This window comes from Spodoptera frugiperda, chromosome 6 (genome assembly GCF_023101765.2).
Source record: "Spodoptera frugiperda isolate SF20-4 chromosome 6, AGI-APGP_CSIRO_Sfru_2.0, whole genome shotgun sequence".
NCBI classification, from domain to species: Eukaryota; Metazoa; Arthropoda; class Insecta; order Lepidoptera; family Noctuidae; genus Spodoptera; species Spodoptera frugiperda.
The window spans coordinates 1,321,831-1,338,560 of NC_064217.1; the positions used below are offsets into that span (position 1 = coordinate 1,321,831).

The following is a 16,730-nucleotide window of genomic DNA, read 5'->3' on the forward strand; positions in this document are numbered from 1 at the left end:
GAATAATTTACGACATTTCAAGGCGCCTGCGATAAATTAATGTAATGAGAAAAGTGTCTTGCTAATGCACATTATTACTCTTTTTCATTTATATTTTTTACTGAGATACATTGCATTATGTCAAATTTATTCCTTTTGCATGTTTTAAATTTCAAATTTCTTATAAACTCCAAATGAATATTAAAGTGAAATAAAAGAGTGAAATTCCTTAATCTTTGTCTTCTTTTCGATGAATAGTAGCTTAGAGGGATTCAAGTCTTTAGGCATGAATCTTAACAAGATTTGATGTATTATATAATATGGTAAATACGTGATATGATTATTAATTTAATGATTAATTCCCAGAAACAGTTCATTGCACCCACAACACACAATCCCTTGATGTCCCAGGGGCGTAATTAGATTAATTGCTAACTTTCACAGCAGAATGGGCAGCGTCTGCCAATGTGCTAATAATATCTCATTGATTACCAATTTGCCTACGGATTGTGTAATTACTGCAGTATTCCCTAAGGTTTACAGGTAGAAGGTGTAATGATGTCTGTGTTGTCTTAACAATAATTACAGTATATTCAAATAGACATACTATGGATGTGGTATTAAATTAGCTCAATGCTTTGAGTAAACAAATCATGTACTATCAAATAACTAAAATGTCAGTTGATAAGTATAATTCAAAGGCATATAATTCAGAAAGCAGCTATTATATATGTAGAAGTCTATACTTAATCCAAAGACGAAATACCACTTTGTCTTATTGCAGCTTTACGCAGCCAATAAAATAGGTTGAACAAAAAATGTAACAAACAAAAAAAGGTTTCATACAAATATCAGTTAAATTTACAGACCGTAATAAAATTAAACAAAATCTGGAACGTTTTATCCTGAATTTATTAGGCATAAAGGAGGTAGGCCAAATAAATCTGAACTCCAAAAAAATTACTTGCAAAAAATCTTACGAATATCCGACCCTGTGCAGATGTTTGTATGTAGATGAAAGTAATGTCATACTACAGTTTTATACAGAAGTTCCATTTCTTATTAAAAACTTTCATAACTTAAGAGTGTGGTATTCATTTTAACTAATTTGAGATATTGTACTGTTAATTATTTCCCGAGTTACATTTCTAGTCCTATCAAGTCCGTAGTACTTAGCGGGTTTACCGGGGTTTCGGCTCGAAAAGCAGGAGCAGGAACGTGGTGGCTTTTAGTCAGTAAGAGTTTGACACTGCTCATCTCGCCCAAGGCAGGAAAAATCATTGGACGATAATCTGGAGAAGTCATTGGATGATAATCCCCTAGAAGTCCTAGTTTGTAAATAATTTTATTTTCCGTGAACATTCCTAATGATTAATATAAACTAAAGACTAACAATATCATCATCATCGATAACCACTGGATATAACTTCATAAAATTCTAGGTGGTAACAAAAAAATCCAATAAGAATCCTGACCCTAACTGTGTACACTGAGTTTTCTGCTACAATTTATTTAGTGCGACCAGTCAGGGAGACAGGTTGCGCAGTTCCGTGAGGGGCGCAACAATGTGCCTCGTTTGATAAATTGCGATATTGTTACCAAATGCCTCCCTGTCACTACACCAGCCTCACCTGATCCTTTATTTCATTCAACTACAAACAAATAAGAGGTCGACGTATTCCAGTCAGTCTACCGGGCTTTTTTATCGAGTCAACATATTCTGTTGGCGTAATTTGGACTGGTACATTGGATTGTTAGGTTGTTGCTTTTGACGTGAATTCTGTGTGAAAAGTAAAATAGTTGTGGGTTCAATGCTTTAAAATAGTTCGTTGATCAGCCCTGTAGTCCTTAAATTAGAGTTTTTGTCTTAGAACTTGTTTCGAAGAAACCGCTCGCTGTAGTTTAACCTCGCTGAAATGTTTAAACCAAAAACAGGTTACTCATAAACTAGGTATTATCTTCTTAGTTCGTTATGGTTAAATCCAATTTCTGGTGCATTGGCCTTAACTGTCCACACCTTAATAAGCAAAGATTATTTTCTCTACTAACGAAATTGATAATATAAAACATAAGATTGTCCTTATCATCGCCTAGATATTACCACCGCACTATTTATAGCAGTTCCACAATAATTCTACATACTCATGCAAGTTTCTTTCCACGTAATTAAGTACCTCCCTTACCCTCATTCATATAAAGGTTCAGATAAGGAGGTCCCATTCATTTCCCGAATTCAAGCCGGCGTAACATTCATTTAGTAATGAGCACACGTGCAAGTCACTGACGACTGGGTGCCTACTGCTTACCATCAGTTAAAAGCAGTTTTGTATGACTAATTGCGAATTTTAAAGGGTGTTTTTTTAATATTTTGGCCCTTAAATTAAACTGCGATATGATGTTACACATTCTTTTGGTATGTGTAATATCGACTGTGTCATTGGTCGAGTGGTGGATAGTGTGGATTCTAAGCATAAGTTCGAATATCGGGTCTCGATTTAAAAAAAAATTTCAGTCACTGATGGAGTAAACCTAATCATTGGCAAAAAGTTAATGATGGAACATTTTTATAATAAGTATTATTGACTATAAAACTAAAACGAATTGTATGCCAAAGGCAAGGACTCGAGTCCGTGGAAAACAAACTATTTTAATATCAAAAAAATAAGTAAAAGATTAATTTTCTAAGCAATAAATAGCAACGAGCCTAAAATTTTGAATATGGCAATAGATTCACCCCTTATTACATGACACCGATATCAAAACTGTTGAAAAGGGGGGTCTACATTGTGTATGTGCCTCTGCCTACCCCTTCGGTAACCAAAAGGCGTATTGTTACATCCAATTACAATTATTAATTTCCCGTAATTCATTTGTTAATAAGTACACTTGCAAGTTGCAAGTCATCGATGGCTCATTCCCTCTGCTCACCATCAGTTAAGCGAAGCAGACAGTTTTGTATAACTAATTGCGATTTTGAAAGGGCGTTTTTTAATATGGCCACTCGTATTGGATTTTAGGGTGATTAAGGATTTTTTTCTAAATGTAAATGAGTCGTTATTTGCGTGGTATTCTTTTTATGCGCTTTTGGAAATTATGTATTTTTTGTTTGTTCTAAGTAAATGAAAATAGATTTATGACAACTGCTAAATACTTTTTTGTTGTTTAGGTAAACAGTAAAACTAAATCGGATCTAAAGCACCCATACTTTTACTTACAAAAAGGTTTAGTAAAGTTTATACCACCATTTATCAAATGCTATGTACCAAAATTATCTATCAAGCTGAACACTATGGGAGCCAGAAAATACCGGTAGATACTAGCGAATGATTTATTTTTAACAGTTTTTTACCGGTAATCAAAAAGTGAAACAAAATCTTTACTATGAACGTCTCTTTCACGCACATACACATACTATACGTTTACCATAGTGATCATAACTTGCAAATAATAAGTGTAATGACCACAGCGCGTGCCGGATTACTCGTAATTTCAATATGAGCCGCGGTGCGCCACGAATATGGACGGATTGTGGACGGAGCGACGGACATTGGCGTACCGTCAACATGTGAAGACATATTATTTTCTGAGCAAAATTCACAGCATAGTAAAAAAAATTGTAATGTGATGAAGACACGGGGCAAAAGTATAAGATGTATTTGAATTTAATCGTGGCTTTCTCAGTTTAAGTAGCAAAGCTCTTTTAAATAAAGTATAATTAAATGAAATAGGATCCATGCAAACTCTCAGATAATAAAAAAAAAAACACAATTCCATATTGGTAAAAATTATACCTCTATGATATTAAATGGTTCGTTTAGAAAACAACAATGTTTATAAATTACTACTAGCTTCTTTGCCTGCGTTCCTGTGGAATAAAAAGTATCCTATTACTCAAGTCAGCCTATAACCCTATCTGCGTTCCTTTCATAAAAATACGATTAGGAGTTTCAGCGTGATTGACGGACACATACAAACAAACACATTTTCACATTTATAATATTAAGTGTGCTACTAGTATATAGTTCTAGTCAAAACTTCAATAGAGTTCAAATTTTTCAGTGACTAATCTAACAAAACATAAAACCTAAAATCTAGTCAAAACCCAACATCCTTATTTGCATCCAGTACAATACCGATAACATCGCATAACATAGCGATTGCATCGTTAATGTTTAGCCTTAATTGCGTGTTTTGTACATACATACATACGAACATATATACATAGTTACATACATGTATGTGTGAATAGAATGTAACTACAATGTACCGTGTTGCTGGTTAACAGGGAAGTCATCCAATTAATGAGCTTTGGAGTTTGGAATTTTGTTAAAGGACTGATTGGTGTTGTGTGTAGGGTGTGTAATGTGTTAGGTTAGTATAGCATGCTAGTGTTTCTTTTTTTTAATAATGGACTTCAACAAAAGGATGTTTTTAGTTTCAGCTGTATGTTTGTGTGCGATTATCTTGCATTTTGCTGGACCATTTTGATGTGGTTTTCAGGATAGTATTTTTTAAACTTAGGAGAAGGGTTTTAGATATATTACCCGAATTAAAGGGTTTGTACTTTAACACGTGATTAAACACTTGTGTTGAAGTTGTTTTTTTTAGCGTTCTGTTTCCAGTCATTTGTGTTACTTAATATTTTTTTGTGTAAAAAAACGATATCTCATGATTAAAATCGTCTATAAAATATTAAAATCGTTTATACTTTAAGATAATAATATATTCCTTTTCAAGATAGTGTTAAAGAATCTTTCACTGCATTGTCAATAGATTTTCATTCATGTCTTGTCTAGCGTCTAAGACAAACCAACAGCATATATTATCACCCTTTAAATTTAATACATTTAATTTAACATACAACCACTTAAAACGCTGTGCCATAGCCAGTCACCTCCACCACCCACTTCCAATTCCAAAATGCCTATACCCACTTCACTTCAATTCCATTCCAACGGCCACTCCAGCCAACTGACATTCCGACCAGTATCGGTATTATTTTCAAGTGTGACCCACCTAATCACCAAACATGGTGGACATTTGACGCAGAGGCCATATGAGTGCACCCAATTATACAGTTCACGCATCGCTTGACGCATGCTTAAGCGGGTAGTTTCTACCCCCTGTATAAAGTTACTAGTTACTAAAATACGAACATATTGTGAAGGTATTTTTGTTATTTTGTTGGTTGATATTGGATTGTGGAGTTGTAGTTTTAATTGTGGTGTGATTAATTTTTTTATGAAGATTAGCCATGATTATTGTTTTGTAACAGAAGGTTAATGTTTGTGCAATTAAATGTTGCAGTAATTGTGCGGACTGCACAATTAGTGCGGTGGCTGGGCAACCGGCTGCCGTGTAACGTGTAGCGGGTTCGATTCCCGCACGGAGCAACTCTTTCTGTAATCCATAAGTTATTATTTCGGATCTGGGTGTCGTGTGTATGTGAACTTGTATGTTTGTAAACGCAGCCACGACACAGGAGAAAACACTAGCGTGAGGCAACAAAAAAAAAATACAAGATTACGATAAAATAATATTTTTATACGGGATAGAAAACAAAATTATTATAATATTTCAATTTTTTAATAGACAGCTACTTCGTGTACAGTAGGAATTACAACAATATCAATAGCCTTTATTGACAATCGTACAATTATTACTATCAAATAAAAAGAAGAACAAACGAAACGGGGTAACACAAATACCAAACAAAAATCATTATTCCCAACATAAAATAAAAACAAATACCCGAACTGAAACAAAACAACGTATCTAACCGTACTTCGGCTGATCTTTTACGTAATCAAGATATTATTGTGTGTAAGACAAAATAACACGAGCTACACAAAACATGGAAAGAAAATAGACAGTCCGGGAAAATATTCCGGCCGCTGGTTAATTTCCTCCAAGGGTACAACTCGGACTGTGGACAGTGAGCCTTTGCTAGTGATGGGACAAGTACGGGATACTTTGAGAACTTTTTATCTTGTATTAAGATGTATTGATATAGTTTGGAGATGATGTTTTATGGTATTTTTCTTTCTTTTCTTTCTCTTTCTAATAACCTAGAGACAAAATCGTTAGGATATTACCTATATTCCTATGCAGATTAAATCAGGGGATGATTATGTAGTGGGTAAAACATGGGATTTATAACACAAATGGTGAAAATTGGGTGTACATTGTGTAGCGGCATTACGTGTCTTAATGCGCACCTCTGCCTACCCCTTCCCCTGGGGATAAAAGGCGTGACGACCCAGATTAAATGTTATACTTGAAATAGTCATTTCCAATACTTAAATATGTCAAAGAAATCTTTTGCAATTGATTTGATAAAGTAAATTGAGTCGATGTCTCTCTCTAAAAATAACAACCGAGAATGAATCACTCCAAAAATCCCATTCGCAGTCCCGTATTTTAGTCACACCACTATTCCCATCTGTACAACAAATTGGGGCAAAGTTTGCGGTCTTCATTTCCTGACCGCGGCCATTGCGCAGTACTGGCCAGATGAAAGGATTTTCATTAGTTTTTCGACCACTCTTTTTGTAACTGAAATTGATAGCGTCTGCCTATCTAGTTTTCTGTTACAGTAGACTTTGGCCCTATCTACATATTTGTGATACGAAATTGGAATTTCGGTCCGTTTTATTTGATTCTCGTTGGAGAGTTTCTGTGGTGAAATATAAGATTGGTTGATTTTTTGTGTAGTGTAAGTAATATAATAAATTATCTAGTTGTGACTGGGTTTAGTAGTAAGGTGTGTATCTCTGTCCAGACTAGGGCCTAGATGATGTATCTTATCTTACTTACTAATATTATAAATGCAAAAGTTTGTGAGTTTATGTGTGTGTGTTTGTTACTTTATCACGTCAAAACGTCTGAAGGGATTGGGATGAAATTTGCAACAGGGATAGATAATGGTCTATAATAACACATAGGATACTTTTTAGCCCACGGAAACACGGGCGAAGCCGCTGGCAAAAACTAGTTTAATGATAAATGTGGTGATTCCTTTTTTAATCATGTAGCGAAAACACCATTAGTCCTGTTATACAATTTTATTATAAACCAAAATTAATATTTCCACCCTAAAAACCGACAAGCGATAAGTTAATTCACTTACATTTTTCAACGATCCATATTAATGAAAGTAATATGTCTTCTTGCGATCAACACAGCGCGACGCAGTCATGTGTGTACTTTAACTGCGCGCTCCACTCAAATGTGTAGCGATGAAATATATGAAGCGATTTAATTATTTATTGAATTCTCGTCAGCGTTTGCTGGGTTGAAATGTATTGTGACGATTTTTTCTGTAGTTTTTATTGACAAAAGTTAAGTCATAGCGTGTATTATTTCCTTGAATAACCAATCATCTGTCCGGCAGTGAAGCTGGATGCTTTAGAGAAGAACAATACCCGAGTTTAATGTACTAAAATAATACATTTGTAAATTTAGCAATTGGCGTTCCATTGTCTCTGCCTATCCCCATGAGGACAGGCTTATTGTTATGTATGTATGTAGTTGTCTTTTTTTCTATATTAATTGATATGAAGATAAGAATTTCCTTCAAACTATTTTACATAAAATTGCATTAGCCATGCTTAATATTTAAAAAATATCTCTATACTCCATAGCCTGCACTACGACATCACCTTAACTGAACAATGGGTATACACCGGCGCGTGCGCACGTGCTGGCCAGCGGACCGTGGTTCCGGCAGCAGTTGTATAGGAAATATTGCTGCGGGTTCCTTTAGTGGTCGAGTGGCACAGGTGGTGAAATATGATCATCATCATAACGTTATGATTTTATTGAAGGAAGGTACAAAAAATAAGACTGTGTATAATGGTAATACATGTGTATTCAGTGGCATTACGTGCCATAATGTGCACCTCTGCCTACCCCTTCGGGGATTAAAGGCGTGACGATATGTATGTATGTATGTGTATGTGTATTCACAGAAAACAGAAGTAGGTACTGGGTGTATTAATACGTTACTAGTTACGATGTTACGGGTCCAAGGAGGTGTAGAAACGGGGTGGTTTTTAGCCAGTAAGAGTCTGACACTTCCTCTTACTTCATTCAGTGAGATAGGAGTCATTCGATGATCTCTCTCCTTAGAAAAGGTGGTTAAGAGTTTCATGGCGTAATTACGTAGAGTCTAGATTATGGTTTTATCTCTACTTCGTTTTCCTCTGACTGCTTTATTGATCAAGAAGTCCCAAGTACAACTGCCAAACAATTCAGTGCAGTAGTAGTGAGAAGTATAGAACGATAACTGGTGTTCCTGTGCCTCATCCCTTATTACATGGAACTGAAACATAACCATTACTATTCGTAAGGACCTCTGCCCATACCTTTCGAAAAACAAAAGGTCTACTATCATGTTACCTGTGTAAAACCACAGATACTGAATTACAAGCGTATTAACTTGTTCCATCATAATGATTTAAATAAATTATAATTCAATATATTCAAACACGCGTCTGATTACACTGTGTTGGCGCTTCCGAAGCTCGTGCGCATAATATTTCCTCAACATTTTGCAGTAAAGGAGCAGAAGTCCCACTTTCAATCGGCGTGATGTGAGTTTCGATGTTATTTCTCAGAGTGACTGATGTCAATCGACGATGCATTGTTTGTAGTGCAACATGTTTCGGGTCAAAACCTCGAAGAACAATTCTTTATAAGTTAAAAGAGTTATAATTTTGTTAGTCGTTAAACGTTAAAAAAACTTTTAAAATACATACGACCCCTAATATTTTTACGTAATAGTACCGAACTGGTAGTAGATACCTATGTGTGAAGCTGATATTTTTGATTAAACAGCTCATGTACCATATCCTCAGAAATAAAATAATAACACCACAAAACAAAAACATTTAAAAATTACCAGTAGTTAAGAAAGTAGATTTGATTTTCTGTTGTAAAAGTGGTCGTGTGACAGCGCAGACGCACCGTCCATGACCGTAACCTCATTTGCATAGCTATTACACTGTGTGGGTTAACGCACTATTTAATTACACGAATTCATTAACCTTTTGTTTGTTTTCGTTTTTGTGACTTTTGATTGTGATCTAAGAGTTATTTATAACAGAGAACCTGAACTTGCTGTTATATGTAGCGTTTAAACTTAAAACATAATGCACTTGTAACTCCTCTAGTGATGCGGGCGTCTATGACCCATTAACTAATATGTTCACTCACTTATCTTACTCTCATTTCCAAAAACTGCATTAAATACCCTACAGTGCCTTTTTATGGTATAAGCCGGTGAACGATCAGATGGACCCACCTGATGGTAAGCAATCGCCGCCGCCCATGGACATCTGAAACACCAGAGGTGTTACAAGTGCGTTGCCGGCCTTTTGGGGATTAGGAATTTAAGGGTTGTTGGGGGAATCGGGGATTGGGAAGATTGGGAAGGGGGTAATTGGGCCTCCAGTAACCTCACACACACAATAAAACACAACGTAAACGTTGCTTCACGTCGGTTTTTTGTGAGGCTGTGGTATCACTCCGGTTAAGCCGGCCCATTCATGCCGAAGCATAGCTTTCACACAATTGTAACTCGCTCACAGCTTACTCTCCCACACTTAAAACTCCCTCACAGGTCACTCCTTTTACGGAGTAAGATGTCTACATGTTAATATATCATTTAAGCAACCCAATTAAAAAGCTTTATTAAAAAAGAAGACACAAAATACTACAACTACAAACATGATTATCTTAACCTAAATATCGCATGGCTGAAGCTCGCTCCCATATTTGCAGAAAGAGAAAAAAATGTTGCAATTAAAACAAAAATAGAAAAGGAGGGAAGTCGGCCGCAGGTAATTAGGCTTGCTTTCTATGAGAACGGCACACGTAGCAAGTTTTACTGTACACTGCTGGCCAGTAAAATGTGGACCACAGTTGTAGTGAATAAAACTCTTAAGGAGCTAATAAATTGCTACTTTTAGGAATACTTTTTTGTCTTTGTGATGTTTATTATATTGAAATTCATAGCATAAAATATTATAGACAGTTTATGTGTGTGCTTAAATATCTAGTGTATTTATTATACATTTTTTAAAACATTATATTTTTTTATCTTTATTTCGTTACATTTTTAGTTCTTGTGTGAGTTTTTTCCACAACTTAGAATTATGCTAAAGAAATCTTATTGTTAACCATAAATTTTAAACCTCCATTACGCTTTGGTCCTTAACATCTGAATCTATCTTTTATTCACTCAATATAAATTATTTCAAATTAAACATATTTGACCGCGCGACCGTTAAACAGCGCTTCCACTGTAAACGTTACAGTAAGATTTTTCCCTTATCTTACTCGTAGTAGCGGTAACGATGCGAAAGTTTTCAACTAGATACCCTCGTTACTGCTCCTTGGACGTTTGTAACGAGACTTTTTTCTTTTAACGAATTTCCCTGGACGCAGTTTTGTGTATACTTTCTTCGTGGCAGACTTGTAATAGTTTGGACGATTAACAAGTTCAACTTGTGACGGTTTATTCTAAGCGGATTATCTTTAAGTGTGGCCGAGTAATTTTGGTCGCGAGTGTAATATGGTTTTTTTTTTGTATAATATTGTATACGGATTGTAGGAGCTTATGCTTTCGATGTTAAGGATGTTTTTAATATGTCAGTCTTTTGGATATAGTGTTTTTTTTTTTAGGTTGATTTCGTGGGTAATTAAAATAAATTACGTGGTTGGCTAACGCACTTATGAATCTTTTTGTATTGTACTTAGACTATGCTACCAATAATACTTCGTGTGTATTGTAGTAATAAATAAAAAAAATATTGGCTTGTATACTTATATTATTATATGAGCATCGATGCTTAACCCGAGTCATCTAAATATCATATTTTACACAAATCAATAGCTATCACTTTAACAATTTTCACTAATTAAATCTTATAGTCTTACATTGTTTTCGTTCAGTATAATATTGTGTCGAAGTAATATGTATGTATGTATCCTAACATGAAACTTTACCACCTCAACAACAAATTGAGCAGTTAGCTCATCCGAGCGTTCAATATTTTAGCTTATCATCTGCCATGTTCAATTAGAAGTTGCACAAAAGGTGCTTACACCCGTACTAGCATGATATCCGGGTTTTAATTATCCTCTACTAGTGTTGTTTAAGTGGGAACAACGTGCTAAGTATTCCATTAGTTTGCAAAAGTCCTTTTGAGTTATTTATTGAATGTAATACAGTTAGGGGTACATTTGGGTCTAAAATTATATGTATAGCTAGTTTCTGCCAGTGGCTTCGCCTATATTGCCGTGGTATAAAAAGTCTTATGTGTTAGTCTAGATTATAATCTACCCCTGCTCCAAATATTTTAATTGAAGAGTCCCTCTGTGATTCGAAACTAGTAGAGCTTTTCTCCATTAATGCAAGATAAATTAAACTATTCGCATTATTAAATTTGAGTTCCATTTAATAAATCCATTTACAGAGACAACAAACTTTTAATATAAAAGCAACTTTATTTATTACTTTTCAACAATTTTCTAAGTCCTTTTAGGATTCTCTCCAGCATTTAGCAGTGACAAGGAAATAGGTTTCCTTTACTAAATAGGAATCTAATATAAATGAAGTATTTGTTGGAAAAACGCTAAGTATCGGATAGCGTTGCTCAGTGACGCACGTTCCCACTGCTGCGATGATCACGATGCTGTTGTTTTCCAATGTTATCGACACGATGGGTAAAACAGTTTATTGGGTGACTGGTGCTGACGTTAGGAATCGTTTTAGATATTTTGTACAACAAAGATATTTATTACATTCTACCGTACTTATAAGTTAGTGAATTTTTTTCGTATTCATAAATAATTATTATATTCTCGTAATATGTTCATTAATTTCTTATAGCAACGAGCGACAGGTTAAACTCGCTCTTTATTAAAATCTGAAAATGCTAGATGTAAAAAGAGTAAAAAATTATCCTCTACTTATTCTTTGGCAGGTTATCGAATAATTAAGCGTATGCATATTTTTCATTATTCTGTTGTTAGGATAATTATATATCCTCTACGAAGCTCATGACATTTTTTATTAGAAGCAATAAAATACATTCACGACGTTGGAAACACGCACCCAATTGGACGGTCGTTAGCGTTTTCAAAAGTCTTGCCGATGGTTCCCGATCGGATCTCGTGGATAGTTCCCGGCTGTGCGGTTCATTGCTCCCGTGGGAATCGAACGATTTGCGTTCTTGGACTTCAAAGAACTTGCGTCTAGGTCTCAAGTCCCAGATCTCCTAGGTTTGTTGACATTGTTGGCTTGGGATTAAGAAGTTCAGCACGTTCGCCAGAGTCCCGAACTTTGTCCAAGTTAAATTGGAATTTAATTTTAGATTATTCTAGATTTATTTTCGGTTGTCTTTCATTGTTGTTTCTTCTCGAAATAGTTTGATTGAGTAATAGTTTTGGGTTACTGTTTGTTAGGTTTGTAGCTTTGTGTGTAAATGTTTGAATAGTTCTGTTGAAGTTCAATGTGTAATCTCCTTCATTAGTCAGACAACGCTGGCAGTATGAATATTGACTGACTGGTTTTACAAACGTGTTCTTCTTTAGTGGTGTACCATATCTAATTGTAAGTGTACAATATAAACCTACCTACAATACAGAAGCGAACTAATATGGCATTGTACCATACAATAGTAATTCAAACAAAAAACTTCCCATAGTAACATGAAGTACAATCAACAACAAAATGTCTACACAAAAAACAATAAATAAATATTTCTATTGAACAGAAATCGTGAGCCGGCCATGTTTGGTACAAACACAACAACGGCTTTAATTAAAACATCGCGTTAGCTGACCCTTGTGTCCAATCAGGGGTGGTCGAAAAGTTGCCCACTCATCGACGGGCCAATATCGACAATATCCATTAGAGGTAGCCCTATGTGTAGGGTTGGCGCTAATGTTTTCGTATTAGTTTCTTAATTTTATTTTATTCTTAGCAAAAATACAAAATTTAAGGTATAGTAAAGGTACTATGTATTACAATATCATACATCATATATCATATAAAAATGCGTTGACAAGGAAAATATATCACACTTGGTACCTAATTTCTAACCAAAAGTACATTATAATCGTACTTGTGATCTATGTACGTATGTAGTCTCTAACGAAATGGTCACTGATATCATTTATTTTGTTTTTATATGCGTACTAAACACTTGTTATTCCGATTAGCTTAATTATGTACGGCAGCGTAATTTAGCTGTGCTAAAACCAAAATAATTTGAAAGCAAAATAAAATTCTAGCGTCCTCAATCATTTAATCAAAAATTTTATTTTTCCTCCTAATTGTTTAAACAGGTTTAAGCTCGTTAAATGAGCAAGCAAATGCTTGAATTTATCAAGCATTTTCCTTTAACAGCGACAACCCTAATTCCCGAACGGATCTCGATAATGACGTATGAAATGCACGTTAATAGTTAACGCATTGTGTCGGCGACTGTACTAGCCCTCGAGTCCACCTCGTATTATAGTTTCTCAGTAAAATAGGAATTTATATTAAAATATTCGGGAAACGATTTATCTATAATTATACACGGTGGATGAGGCGAATTATTCTGTGACGACCCTTTGATAGAAAAATGATGTGTAATCATCGATAGAGCAGTTGGGTGACATTATAGTTTTGGGTGAATAGTGGATTTTGAGACATTTAGAACCCGTTTGGACGCAATTTTTATTTCTCTGCCTAAAGGTTAAGAAGAAAGTAATAAGGTGTTCTGAAATTATCTGCCACGGCTTTAATGGGAGGTAATGATATTTTGAATTCACTGGTCCGGGGTACGAAATTTCTTCACTATTGTAATCTTCAAACACAACACTACCTCCCATTAAAACCGTGGCAGATACTTTTAAAACTCTCAAAGTATGAAAATGCAAGTAACTATTAAACCAGTTTTAAAAGTTAATTACAGTCATCCTTCCAATTTTAAATTGACGGTGACCGCCGATCTTCCAAAAAGTTTCTATCAGTTATCCTCGAAATAATAAAATATTTTTATACCACACCTTATTAAACCATGTATTTCTTTGTTCACAGGGCAAATCGAAACGAGAGCAGTCATTGGAGGACTTAAGACAGCACATTCATAAATGGTACATACCTCTCGCAAGGCAGTTCATAGTTCTATTCCCAGAGGGAGGGTTTCTGCACAAGAGGAGAGAAGTCAGTCAGAGGTAAGAGGATAAAAAGTTATTTCATTAATCTTGTTAATTAGTTACTGCGATAGTTTTAGGTGTAGATAGGAAAATGTTATAGCGTTATCCCTTTTAATCTCTGAAGGTATAAGGGCATATAACAATGTAACCTTTCACCTGTCCTGTTATGATTTTTTGAGGGGGGATCATTCAATGACTTCTAACGCCTTGGGCGAAGCGAGTTACTGTCTAAAAACCACCCCGTTCCTACTCCTGCTTTTCGAGCCCGTGCCTCGGAAACCCGCTAAGCAATGCGCAGCACCGGATTGGCATCAGCCCTACTGGACCCCATCTCTGGTGGTCTGATGGCTCTTTGAGGCACGCGCGGAACGGACGCGCCGCACACACGGGTCTGTTGTATGACCCCTATGTAATATATTATTTTAGATTCCATTACTATTTTTGACTTCAAACTGTTACTGAGATCTTTTCGATCAACGGTAAAATAACCCTATTTTAAAATATAAGTTTATTGGAAAAGTCGTAATAATCAATGCCATGTCTGACTTCACAGGTTCGCAGAAAAGAATAATTTACCGAAATTAGAATACGTTTCACTACCTCGTGCCGGTGCTATGAAGGTCATCATGGAAGAAGTGGGACCTCACAGGGACCAGGGAGCAAGCACTTCTAAAGAGAACTCTAAAAAAGGTAATAAAATACTTAGGTACTTATAAATAAGACGCCAGAAATCTTAAACAATCAGGATAATGATCTAAATAATTTAAATTGAGTTAATCAAACGTATCAATAAACAGAAATCTTTTCGAAACAAAAAGGATCTTAAATACTTCAATAATAAATGTTACTTCTGCTATAGATAACTATTTATCTTCCCCAAACAAGTCGTGGATAATAACATCAAAAAATACTCTCAGAAAATATTTTCCCATTTTACGTAACATTCTTAAATAATTTCCTAATTTTGCTTCTTCAGAGCTCTTAATATAAATTCTGTAGACCTTATTAAAATAAATCCCTCTTAGCTCGAAGATAATTGGGAGACTCTTAGCGCTTTCAATCTCATCAATGTATTTATTTCTGTATTCATTAAAAGTCACTTTATCGTCTAAATATTTTATATCATCTTTGTTATTATTAATTTTTTCTTGATTTATGAGCTTGTTGGTGGAACACAAATTTTGTGAGACAAATTAGAAATTAACGAAGCTTCTATTATTTACCCAACGTATCATTTGAATTAAATTGACACTGAGATTGGAGCATGTGAAGTGTTATATGTAATATTGATGCCATAATCAGTTTTTGACAATGTTTGCTTAGTAGACGTTTTACGTGATATTTTGTATGGTATAAGTCGGCAAAAGAGCAGACGGATCACTTGATAGTAAGCAATTGCCGCCGCCCATGAACACCCGAAACACCAGAGACGTTACAAGTGCGTTGAAAGTGGTTATTTTGAGATTCAAAGATATGATACAAAATTTTTGCTTAATAGTCGTACTTCTATGTCACATATTTAAAAGTGCCTGATATTGATGCCAAGTGAAATAAATGTATTGACTTTGAAAAACAAACACTTTTCTCCAATTTACAGATAATAACTTTAACCAGAGTAACGCTAAGTTGATTGTGGAGTCCAACGTTGGTGAGAGCATCGAATGGGTTCTGGATGTGACCATCGCCTACCCAGACCGGATTCCCTTACATCTTCAGGACGTGGTCTGCGGGATCAGACCTGCGTGTGCCACACACCTGCATTACAGGCTGTACCCGAGTACCGAGGTAAGTTCATCTAAGAAATAACTAAACTGTACCTATATACATTTATTTTATTTACTTTTGACAAGACACTGTTCTCAGTTCTTCGGATTTTAAAGTGGTACTCGGATTTTGGAAATTCTAAAATAGGCTCACCACCGATTACATGGGATTTACAACATAAATTGTGAAAAATGGGTTTTACACAGTGGAAATATTGTGTACTTTTATCGTAACACTTTTATTAAAAGTCTTGCGTCTTGACTTTAAATGTCTATCTGACATTCACTTCTTTATCAGTCTCTAGTAGAATTACGATATGGTATCGAAAAGAAATATGTTTCATAAAAGACAAGCCCTACATTTTTCATCCCGATTTTTGCGACGGCCAAAAATAGCTCAAAAGAAATCTGAAACGATAAAACCTTTTTCTTTTTCAAATTAATCATCACGCTCTACTTCACACTGAAATTCGACGACGAACTATTTTCAAAAATTAGCATAAAAAGACTTTTTGGCGAGCCCGAAATGTGCCATTACTTTGGACCATAAAGAACCTTTTGATTACACTGAAAAGGCTATTTCTAAAGCCTTATGTTAATGGCCCAAAAATGACTAGTATTCACAATGACAATCTTGATCAAAGCTTGTAACATATCAAGAGGTGATTCAATAATTCATGCATCAGTTGAACATTGATTAGGAACGACAATGCTAAAGAGGTAATCACGTATGTATAATATCTAACCAGAAGAAAAAGTACGATTGTATCACCA

At 35.2% G+C, this 16,730-nt stretch overlaps 2 protein-coding genes across 3 annotated transcripts in view; one reads left to right on the top strand and one right to left on the bottom strand.

The window, feature by feature from the left end:
- The window catches only part of LOC118267378 (fumarate hydratase, mitochondrial), a 388,013-nt gene that overhangs the window by 251,158 nt on the left and 120,125 nt on the right, over window positions 1-16,730 (bottom strand). The window lies entirely within an intron of this gene.
- The window catches only part of LOC118267374 (acyl-CoA:lysophosphatidylglycerol acyltransferase 1), a 255,790-nt gene that overhangs the window by 236,872 nt on the left and 2,188 nt on the right, over window positions 1-16,730 (top strand). The window contains exons 5-7 of the mRNA XM_050694137.1: window positions 14,075-14,211; window positions 14,747-14,883; window positions 15,791-15,978. Coding sequence (XP_050550094.1) covers window positions 14,075-14,211; window positions 14,747-14,883; window positions 15,791-15,978 — 462 coding nt within the window. The remainder of the gene's footprint in view (window positions 1-14,074; window positions 14,212-14,746; window positions 14,884-15,790; window positions 15,979-16,730) is intronic.